This window comes from Hippocampus bargibanti, linkage group LG03 (genome assembly GCF_051943395.1).
Source record: "Hippocampus bargibanti isolate YZ-2025 linkage group LG03, ASM5194339v1, whole genome shotgun sequence".
Classification (NCBI taxonomy): Eukaryota; Metazoa; Chordata; class Actinopteri; order Syngnathiformes; family Syngnathidae; genus Hippocampus; species Hippocampus bargibanti.
The window spans coordinates 4276662-4289058 of NC_142736.1; the positions used below are offsets into that span (position 1 = coordinate 4276662).

Sequence of the window (12397 nt, forward strand, 5' to 3'; positions counted from 1 at the left end):
TTACTTGCTATCTATTAGCTGTCTAGCTCGCTTGTTAGCTATCTATCTAGCTATAGTTTATCTATCTAGCTGGCTAGGTAGCTATTAGCGACTGTATCCTGTGACTGTAATGTGACATTGAGAGTTTTGAAAGGTGCTTATAAATGAAATGGATTATTATTATTATTATTACTGTATCTATTAGCTAGCTAGCTACCTAACGATTTACTTGCTATCTATTAGCTGTCTAGCTCGCTTGTTAGCTAGATAACTAGCATTCGTTTAGCTATCTAGCTGGCTAGGTAGCTATTAGCGACTTATCCTGTGACTGTAAAGTGACATTGAGAGTTTTGAAAGGTGCTTATAAATGAAATGCTTTATTATTATTACTGTATCTATTAGCTAGCTAGCGACCTAACGATTTACTTGCTATATGTTAGCTGTCTAGCTCGCTTGTTAGCTAGATAACTAGCATTTGTTTAGCTATCTAGCTGACTAGGTAGCTATTAGCGACTTATCCTGTGACTGTAAAGTGACATTGAGAGTTTTGAAAGGTGCTTATAAATGAAATGGATTATTATTATTATTACTGTATCTATTAGCTAGCTAGCTACCTAACGATTTACTTGCTATCTATTAGCTGTCTAGCTCGCTTGTTAGCTATCTATCTAGCTATAGTTTATCTATCTAGCTGGCTAGGTAGCTATTAGCGACTGTATCCTGTGACTGTAATGTGACATTGAGAGTTTTGAAAGGTGCTTATAAATGAAATGGATTATTATTATTACTGTATCTATTAGCTAGCTAGCTACCAAACTATTTATTTGCTATCTATTAGCTATCTATTTGCTGTCTAGCTGGCTTGCTGGCTATCTAGCTAGCTATCTTTTAGCTGGCTAGGTTGCTATTAGCGACTGTATCCTGTGACTGTAAAGTGACCTTGAGATTAAAGAAGGAAAATGGCAAACTGGGTTGAATTGTCGAATTGTTTTCTGTTTGCTTCTTTTTCAGGCACAAAGTGAGCGTATTGACGACTTGGTGCAGCTGCATTGGACTGTGATGAGGATGAGGAGGAGGAGGAGGAGGATGAAGGTCACGCAAGCGCGTCGTCAATTACGGGCCGAAGGAAACGATGGGACGTTTGTGTCGCGATACCTTCCGTCGTCGGATGGCCACGCTAGCTAGCTATCTCGATAGATATACAGCCCTATAGCTAATAGATATGTAGCTAGCTAGATAGCTAGCTATCTAGCCTGACAACTAATTGATATTTAGCTAGATAGCCAGCCAGACAGCTAACAGAAAGCTAATTGATAGCTAATAAATAGCAAAGAGATAGCGAATTGCTAGCTAGCTAGCTAGGTAGACAGCTAGATAGCGAGCTAGATAGTCTGACAACTAATTGATATTTAGCTAGCCAGCCACACAGCTAACAGATAACTAATTGATAGCTAATAAATAGCAAAGAGATAGCGAATTGCTAGCTAGCTAGCTAGGTAGACAGCTAGATAGCGAGCTAGATAGCCAGACATCTATTTAGCTAATAGATATGTAGCTAGCTAGCCATCTATAATATTAATAATAATAATAATAATAATAATAGTAATAATAATAATAATAATAATATAATAATACATTTTATTTCAAGCACCTTTCAAAGCTCTCTAAAAACTGATCCTGTGACTGTAAAGTGACTTTGAGAGTTTTGAAAGGCGCTTATAAATTAAATGTATTATTATTATTATTATTATTATTATTTATTATATTGCGCTTAACAACAGCTGAAGCTGCAACAAAGCGTTAACATGGAAAAAGGGAAATGCTGCCCCCATGTGGAAGGGAAAAATAATGCCAGAGGTCATAGCCAGCGCTTTATCGGCACCCAAACAAGAAAAAAAAACATAACCCAAATAAATTCGGGAATGGCGCTCTATATCATATTTTCAATTCCCACATAAATCCGTTTATCGTTTGTTTCACCCTGTCAGGTTTGTTTCATCTTGTCATGTTCTATTCGTGGTTTTGTTTGCTACTTTGGACTTTTCTGTTCTGATGACTTTGCTGTTTGAATTTTTTTTTTTCCTGCTGACTTTATTGAATATAATTTGTCAAATACACCCTGCTACTTCCTCCGGTTTGCTTTTTTGGTAGGTCCACCAACCACCATCATTTTGCAAATGGTGACAGTTTCTCCTCCCGTTATTGTTGACAGGGGGACGTTGTGGGAGGGGCATAAGGGAAGAAATTCAAATGTTCAAAATCCTGTAAGGTCGGTCATTCAATGGGTATCATCATAATGATAATAATATTATTATTATTATTATTAATAATAATAATAATAATAACAACATAATAATAATAGGAATAATAATAATCATAACATAATAATAATCATAAAATAATAATAATAGGAATAATAATCATAACATAATAATAATAATAATAATAATAATAATAATAATAATATTAATAGGAATAATAATAATCATAACATAATAATAATAATCATAACATAATAATAATAATAATAATAATAATAATACATTTAATTTACAAGCGCCTTTCAAAACTCTCACAGTCACTTTACAGCCAGAAGATATTTTCTCTGCGGGTGAGCAGCGGCAGCCACACGCGCCAGCGTTCACTCAACCCGGAAGTAACATAAAGTAAAATAAATAAATAAATAAATAAATAAATAAATGAATAAATAAAATGACCACACAAAGACGCATAGAGTCATAGATTCTTCAGCACTTGCTGTACCCTCTTTGTGACATGAAGCAGTTCTAGATGAAAGAGGAGAGGATCAAAGCGTCCTTTTATGTATGTGTATTTATTTATTTATGTATTTATTTACATGTATTTTATTTCTATGTATTTTATTTCTATGTATTTTATTTATTTATTTATTTATTTATTTTATTTATTTATTTATTTATTTATGTACATATATGTATTCATGTGTGTATCTATGTGTGTAAAAATGTGTGTATCAATGTGTGTAAAAATGTGTGTCTATGTGTGTCTATGTGTGTAAAAATATGTGTATCTACAGTATGGGTGAAAAAAATGTGTGTATCTATGTGTGTAAAATGTGTGTAGCTTTGTGTGTATCGACTTTTGTAAAATGTGTCTAGCTTTGTGTGTATCTATGTGTGTAAAATGTGTGTAGCTTCGTGTGTATCGACTTGTGTATCTATGTGTGCAAAAATGTGTGTATCAATGTGTGTATCTCTGTGTAAACGTGTGTATCTACAGTATGTGTGTAAAAATGTGTGTATCTATGTGTGTAGATATGCGTGTATCTATGTGTATAAAAATATGTGTATCTACAGTATGTGTATCTATGTGTGTAAAAATGTGTGGATCGATGTGTATATGTATAGGTGTAAAAATGTATGTATTTACAGTATGTATATAAAAATGTGTGTATCTATGTGTGTAAAAATGTGTGTATCTATGTGTATCTTCCGAATGTGTGTAGAAATATATGTATCTATGTGTGTAAAAATGTGAATAGCTAGTTTTCAAATCTGAAGTCAAGCATAATGACTGTTATTGTGGTTTTGTTTGCTACTTTGGATTTTTTTTCCTGTTGTATGGGCACACTGACCGTGAACGTGTCCCCGCGTGTGTGCCCGAGCAACAAAAAAAAAAAAAGATTGATGAGGCAAGGGGAAGGTTTTTCAATGACCTCAATGTGTTCAATGTAGTACAAAAGATGGCGAACTCATTTGCATGTTTGCGACACGCAAACGGAGGCAAAACATTTTTGGGTGGAGTGCGTGTGTCGCGAGAGCAAAGAGGAAGGGAGCATTGCGATGGCGGCCGTAGAGGAAGTCAAAGCGACTGTTTTGTTAAGACACGTTGCACATCCCAGCTGCTGACGTGACATTTTGTGCTCAGGTGTTGGGAAAGGGGGGGCATTAAAGGACAACCGACACACAATGCGTCCATAATTTGTCAAATCACTTCAAATGACTTCTACTGAGCGTATTTTAATAAGATTCCACTCCTCTTTCTTCTTCATTTCTTCTTTTGGAACCTGATAGGCTCTTTCAAACCACATCACACCCAAAGATGTTCATAAATGCTCTCCAACAAGCGCGGGGGTTCACCACCGCTAGCGCCAGATGCATCGCCCGCCATCTTGGTGGGGGCAGCAGGCCTCATCCTGTCCAGAAAAATGGAACTAATTGGCTGCCATTCCCGAATTTATTCGGGAATTGAAAAGTGTGACGTGGAGCGCCATTCCCGAATTTATTCAGGTTTTGGTTATTCTTGTGAGGGGTGCCGATAAAGCATTGGTCAGACTTCTGGTAAGGTTTTTCCCCTTACACGAGGGAAGGCATTTGCCTTTTGTCCGTGTTCGCGCCTTATTCCAGCTTCAGCTGTTGATAAAGCGCTATATAAACCAATATTGATGGAGATTAGACAGAATATAAGTTAATAGAAGAAAGGACAACCGACGTCTCCGGACAAGTTGTGCCCATAATTTGTAAAATGGTTTCAAATGACTTCTACTGAGCGTATTTTACTAAGATTCCACCGCATATAGCTATATTTTACGTTTTAAGACTCGCGCTGAATATTGCGGAAGTCTTGTTTTTGAGTTGGTGACGAGTCCTCACGTTACGTCACTGAAGGAACGCCCCTGACCGAAAAAAGGACACATTGTAGCAGTCCTTCCATCACATCAATGCATTTTGCTGTACTTGTTTGGTCTGAAAATGTCATGTTGCACCAAAAAGAGGGAGAAGAGGGCGACAAAGCTCCGTGTAAGGAATTAATCAGCCTGTTTCCACAGGCTGATTAATAGGCTGATTAATTCCTTACACGGAGCTTTGTCGCCATTTTCTGACTCTTTTTGGTGCTACATTTCCCGCCCCAAGATACCTCAAAATGGCACGGAATAAATTCTTTAATCGATTGCAAACATGTATGCTTTGCTCTTCAGAACCATTTGAATCATATTCATAACTGGATGAGCAACAAGAAAGCATATTCTCCGAATCTGAAGCCATTGTTTTGATTCTCCAGCAAGGCAAGACGTCTTGGCGTGACGTCACGAACTGGGGGCGGGACTTTCTGAAAATGCCCAATTCGCAGCTCAATTTTTTTGCAGATTTTGGACACTTTAAGTCATTTTTATTGGTGTTTTGCATTTGAATAAAAATATCATACTGCGTGTTTTGGGTATTTTAGATGCTATAAAATGTTTTTCTGATGTCAGTTAGGAAACAAAAAAAGTGATGTCAGTTGCTCAGAACGTCCAGGGGGGTGGTATTCTAATCAAGAAAACTATGTTTTACTAATGTATCACTTTAATTCGCGTATACTCTCAATAAATAGCTTGGCAGAAGGCTGCAGAATTTGGATGTCTGTCATGAATGACTGCGTTCCCCGCCGGCAGTAAAAGACAATCTTTCTCTGTCCGAGCCTTTGTCCACAGTGTCCGATCGAACATTTCTGACAAATATGTATGTATTGCATTGTATTTTGGACATGCGCCCTCATTTCAAGCTCAGATAACTCCAGACCCATATAACTTGGGAATTAACTTTTTTTTTCCTGATGAAAGAAGAGAATCTTACGTTTCTTACGCAGCATTTAATGTTTCTGTAGTCCTAAAACTTAATATTCTGCGGGTCCTGGAATTCAAGTGACAATGACAAAAACCCTGGCACCGGAGTGGACACATTTTGGCACATTGTCTGCCAACCACGGCCTGTTCTCACCCGGTGTACCATGTGACACATCGGATCCAATCCGAAATGTAAAAAAAATAAAAATACAGATGACATCCGACTTACGACCGAGTTCCATTCCGACGAAACGGTCGGAAGTCAAAATGGTCGTAAGTCAAAATAGATTCAGAATGACGAATGGAGACTCGGAGGCTAAATGACTGGCAAACTCCGCCCCTTTGGTGCCTTCAAACTGCGAGAGTGAGATGCTGGCTGGCTGGCCAAAATTGTTGTACGCGTTGCTGGCCTGCTAGCGCGTTGCGGTGCCAAGAGTCGAATTAAAATTTAAAAAATACGGTCTGGAGGTCGTGGTCGTAAGTACGGGTGTTCGTAAGTCGAGCCGGTCGTAAATTGGATGTTACCTGTATTCATAAATCTATCAAAATGCAATGATACCTCGATTTACGAACCCCTTGGCTTACAAACTTTTCCGTTTACCAACGTTACATTTATGAACATTTTACCTTGGCATACGAACTATTTTTCGGGATACACACGGAGCGCCACAATGAGTGATGTGTCGTTCGCGAACGAGCCCGTTCTAAAAATGGCAGCCGACTCATTTTTGTCCTCTATTGCCCACCCCCAGTCTTCGGATAAAGCCACGTGATTGGTCAAGAACGCAGCAGTAAGGGGAGGTGGTTCAAACATTAAAGAGAAAGGCAAATGACAGAGAGAGATTGACAAAATGGATAGAAAACTGTGAAATTTGGACTCATTTCAATTTTGACAGTTCAAAGGCAGAGTGTAGACTGCAAGGTTAAATTTCCCATCAATCAGGCTCCACAAACAACCCGCACAACCCATCTGTACACTTGATGCAAAAAGCTATCAACCCAGCTAAACATCACACAATTGATGAGGAACAAGGTAAAATTATTGCAGAGAAAGCATTTACAAGGGATCATTCCTCAAGATGGAGAAAGAAGAATGCTACATTCCTCATCAAGTGTTTAACGCTAATGAAACCACCCACTCCATTCCAACAAGCCATCAACGACCATCACAAAGGTCAATAAAACGACTTTATTATACAGTACAGTTTATTTCTTTAATTATAATACCATAGCACCTTTATTATACATAAAATAAGGTATATTTTGTGTAGTTTAGACTTAGGCTTAGGAAATTAGAAAGTAGAAAATTATGTTTTATGGGGACCGGGGAACGGATTATTCTCATTTTAATGGTTTTCTATGGGAAATATTTTTTTGGGATACACACTTTTCGCCTTAACACTGGGAAACAATTAAATTAAGTTAGTAAGCCAATGGATCACTGTATGTATTCATAAATCTATCAAAATATATACGACATGCTTGTATCATTGTGGCGCTATGAGCACTTTGCTGCATAGAGGAGGGCCAGAATATTAGGAACAGCACCTGCGCAGTGGCGATAATAAACATATTTTTTAGATGTTTATTAAAATATGGCCATGTATTATTAAAAAATATAGAATCTTCATAAAACTCCGCATTGACACGCGTGCACAAAGACACACAAAGAGGATGCGAAGGAATGACACGCTCCCGACAGCAGACAGACAGGGGGGGGGGGTTGATTGACAGCTGGGGGGGGGGTGAACGGATACAGGGAAGATTCGTGGATGGATGTGGAAGACGATGGAGGAGGCGGGGGGGGGGGGGCAACAAAAAAAAACAGCGAGTTCATTTCGGCAAATGCGTCAAGGAAACGACCAAATTGGGGGAGGGTGGGCTTCATTTCATCCCAAGGTCTTCCCAGGGGGGCGGAGACAGGGCGGCGGCGTTACGTGTGGTTGTCCAGCAAAAAAAAAAAAAAAAAGCACGGAAGACTATTTACCTTCATGTCGTTGACAATAGCCTGGAAAAGACCCCCCAGAGCCCCGCATTCCTTCTCCACCGTCTCCATGTTGGCCAAGTCCACCATTGCCACACACACACGCACACACACGCACACACACACACGCACCCGCGCGCGCACCCCCGAAAGGCGCGCCACCAAATATGACCAAAAAAAATGACAATTAAAAAATGGGGAAGATATTTCCAAAGGAGAGCTTTTCTCCTTCGCGAGCGTCGGCGGAAGAAGATGAAGAAGAAGGAAGAGGAGGAGGCAGGACGTTAGGACCAAGATGCGAGCTCTCTCTCTCTCTCTCGCTCTCTCTCTTTCTCTCTCTCTCTCGCGGTCACGGGAAGCGCACGCGCATTGGCGCAACGTTGATTCGTCGAAATCGGGGCAGACAGCAATAGATGGAGGGGTGCGTTTGTTTGTGTGTGTGTGTGTGTGTGTGTGTGTGTGTGTGTGTGTGTGTGTGTGTGTGTGTGTGTGTGTGTGCGTTTGTATGACTAGTCTTGTGAGGACCACTAACATTTTATACCATAAGTAGTGAGGATATTTTTGACAAGTAAGGACCTTTTCTCCTGTCCTCACAAGTTTTTTTATTCTACAGGCTTCTAGAGGGTCTATATATGCATCTGTTAAAGTTTCGAGAGGTCCTCACAAATACACCCAAAATGATTTTTTTGGTGTGTATTTTCATATCACTTGGATACACGCACTTTTTACTCACTGTGTGTGTTTATGTGTGCGTGGTTAATGAGAGGAAAAAGTTCATACCACAAAAAGTAAAATGATGTTTTATCCAAATTCACGACAGCGGTGAGGACTTTGAATGTACCCATTCAGAGACCTCACTTCTGCTTTATTTCAGTTTCAAGTCCACTTTTTATTTCTTTGTTTTTAAAAAAGTTCAAGTGGGAAATTGGGTGACATTTAGTGTTCAAATAGAACACTAGTTCTCTAAACTTATCAGCAACGGCGGTCCTCACTCCTTATCTGGAGTTATCTGGACCTCACAAAACCATTGAAACAGGAATGTGTGTATGTGGGGGGATGCAATTGGTTGCAAGGGTGAGGGCGTGGGAAGGAGGGGGGCTCCGGCAATACCAACCGTGGATGGGTGGTGTCACACACACACACACACACACACACACACACACACACACACACACACACACACACACACACACACACACACACACACACACACACACACACACACACACACATTTCTTCACTTTGCTTTTAACTCATTGACTGCCTGACAATGTGCACGAATGTGTCCACTCCAGTGCCAGGGTTGCTGTCATTGTCATTCAAATTCCAGAACCCACAAGATATTGAGTTTGAGGACTACATCAACATTCAATGCAGCATAAGAAAAGTCTTCTTTAATCAGAAAAAAAATGTTAATTCCTAAATTACAGGGGTCTGGAGTTATATGACCTTGAAATGGGGGCAGCTGTACAAAACACAATGCAATATATCCATATTGGTTTATATATCTTTAACAACAGCAAGAACTGGAACAAAGTGGGAAAAAAGAGAAATGCCATCTGTAGACTTGATGCAAAAAGCTTTCAAGCCAGCTAAACAGAACATAATTGATGAAGAACAAGGTAAAATGATCGCATCGAAAGCACCTACAAGGGATCATTCTCAAGATGGTGAAACGTTCCTACGTTCCACATCAAGTGTTTAATGCTAATGAAACCGGTCAATGAAAGGTCAATAAAACGCCTTTATTATATAGTACAGTTTATTTATAATACCATAGCACAGTGGTTCTTAACCTGGGTTCGATCGTGAGTCAGTCTCAGGGGTTCGATGGATCCTCAGCCAGAGAGGTCCACCACTCAGTCTAGAATGCAGTTAATAGGCACAGTCATTGGGAGAAGGGTTCGGTATGTGAGCATATGAAACCGGTGGGGTTCGGTGCCTCCAACAAGATTAAGAACCACTGCCATAGCACATTTATTATACATAAAATAAGGTCTATTTCGTGTAGTTTTAAGGCTTAGAAAATTAGAATGTAGAAAATAATATTTTATGGGGACCTGGGATCGGATTATTCTCATTTTAATGGTTTCCTATGGGAAATTATTTTTTGGGATACACACTTTTCACCTTATACACTCTGTCTGGGAACCTTAGAAAATTCGAAAATAGAAAATTATGTTTTATGGGGATCTGGGAACGGATTATTCTCATTTTAATGGTTTCCTATGGGAAATTATTTTTTGGGATACACACTTTTCACCTTATACACTTTGTCTGGGAACATTAGAAAATTAGAAAGTAGAAAATTATGTTTTATGGGGACCTGGGAACGGATTATTCTCATTTTAATGGTTTCCTATGGGAAATTAATTTTTGGGATACACACTTTTCACCTTATATACTGTCTGGGAACCTTAGAAAATTAGAAAGTAGAAAATAATGTTTTATGGGGACCTGGGATCGGATTGTCTCATTTTAATGGTTTCCTATGGGAAATTATTTTTTGGGATACACACTTTTCACCTTATACACTTTGTCTGGGAACATTAGAAAATTAGAAAGTAGAAAATTATGTTTTATGGGGACCTGGGAACGGATTATTCTCATTTTAATGGTTTCCTATGGGAAATTAATTTTTGGGATACACACTTTTCGCCTGACACACTCCTTCCGGGAACCAATTAAGTTCGTAAGCAGAGGTATCACTGTATTTGTTTTTTCATGTGACCGGGTGTCACTTCCTGTTTTGCGTCTGCGTGATGGCTGAGTCAGCACTTTTCCTATTCAGCAAGTGGAATGGAAGAGCCCTCAAAAAAGTCCACATTGAGAACGTGCGTTGGATTAGAGTATACGAGGGCTCTCGGGGAGTGGCGGTGGGAGTTGAGGGGGACACCCCAATTTTCCCCCACTGGTCCACTTTCCTCGTGCACCCCCGCCTCCACATTCTCATGTCGGTGTCGATGAGAGCAGAATGTAGGTCTGTGCTAGCCTACAGCCATCAGCAACAATCAGTTCTGCCCCACTTACTGACATACTAGCGTCACAACAAACACACACACACACACACACACACACACACACACGCACACACACACACACACACACACACACACACGCACACACACACAAGCGAGGCTGGCGAGACATTTGTAAAAAACATAAGCTGATCATGTTCACACTTTTTCCAACTGAGATTTGCAATATGCACTATTTTGACATTTTAAATAACAAAAGGCACTATGTAGAATGCAAATGAAATGATCACATGTCACTGAAAAAAAATCAATATATATGTATTAATCATAAAAAAATGCTGATGTAATTTTTAGAACTGCAATAGCGCTTACAAAATAAATAAATAAATAAATAAATAATACATATAGATTAATAAATAATAAATATGTACATAAACAACAACAAATTAAACAGATAGATAAGTCAATAAATAATAATGAAAATAAATACATAAATATAGACAAATAACTAAATAAATACCTATATAAACAATAAATAAACACATAGGTAAGCAAATAAATAATAATGAAAATAAATAAATCTTTACAGATAAATAAACTATTAAATAAATACATATATAAAAAATAAATACATAAATAGGTAAGTTAATAAATAACAATGAAGATAAATAAAAAAATACATCAAGATAAAAAAATAAATATAGATAAATAATTAAATAAATACATAAACAATAAATAAATAGGTAAGTAAATAAATAGATAGATAAATAACTAAATACATAGTGATAAATAAATATAGAAAAATAAATAAATACCTATATAAACAATAAATAAACAAATAGGTAAGTAAATAATCATGAAAATAAATAAATATAAATAAACAACTAAATAAATACATACATAGACAATAAATAAACAAATAGGTAAGTAAATAAATAATAATGAAAATAAATGCAGAAATAAATACATTTAGATTAAAAATAAAGATTGATGAATAACTAAATAAATACAGAAACAATAAACAGGGAAGTAAATAAATAATAATGAAAATAAATAAAGATAAATAAACAACTAGGTAAATACATACATAAACAATAAATAAATAAATAAATAAATATAGATAAATAACTAAATAAACACAGAAACAATAAATAGGTAAGTAAATAAATAATAATGAAAATAAATAAATACATAAACAAATAAACAAACAGCTAATGAAAGTAAATAATGACATAGAATAAATAAATGTATTTCTTAATTAACTATTTAATAATAGATTGAAGTATGTGCATACGTGCTGTAAATAATGTGGTATAAAGTTTGAATAGGATTACACATTTTCAAATATTTAAACAAGTGGGAAAGGTCATTTCAAGATTTCCAAAATGCATCCTGGTGTAAAGCTAGTATTAAAAAAAATAAAATACAAATATAAAAATAAAAACCTAAAAATGAACATACAAGCAAAGTTTCGAGTGCAGTCGTGCTACGCGGGCTCCCTCTGCCGGTTAAACGAATAATCACTGTCTTTCTCTGTATTTCACTTGTATTTTTAATAATAATAATAATAGTAATAATAATAAATGTCATTCATAAGCACCTTTCAAAACTCTCAAGGTCACTTTACAGTCACAGGATAAGTTTTTCTGTGGGTGAGCAGCGGCAAACACACGCGCCAGCATTCACTCAACCCGGAAGTAACTCAAATAAATAAAAAAGCCAGTTAGCTAGACAATAGGCAGCCAGCTAGATAGCTAATAGATAGCAAATAGCTAGTTAGCGAGATAGTGAGCTAGATAACTTTGTGGAGAATGCTTTTGCTTTATTTTTAATGAGAAAATATGATTTGTATGATTTTTCCACCCTCAGGGT

General features: G+C 37.3%; 1 protein-coding gene across 1 annotated transcript in view; it reads right to left on the reverse strand.

Annotated features, from left to right (window-relative positions):
- mtss2b (MTSS I-BAR domain containing 2b) overlaps positions 1-7863 on the reverse strand; it is a 64280-nt gene extending 56417 nt beyond the window's left edge. Inside the window, exon 1 of the mRNA XM_088991573.1 lies at positions 7551-7863. Coding sequence (XP_088847699.1) covers positions 7551-7637 — 87 coding nt within the window. The 5' untranslated portion in view covers positions 7638-7863. The remainder of the gene's footprint in view (positions 1-7550) is intronic.
- Positions 7864-12397: the final 4534 nt, after the last annotated feature.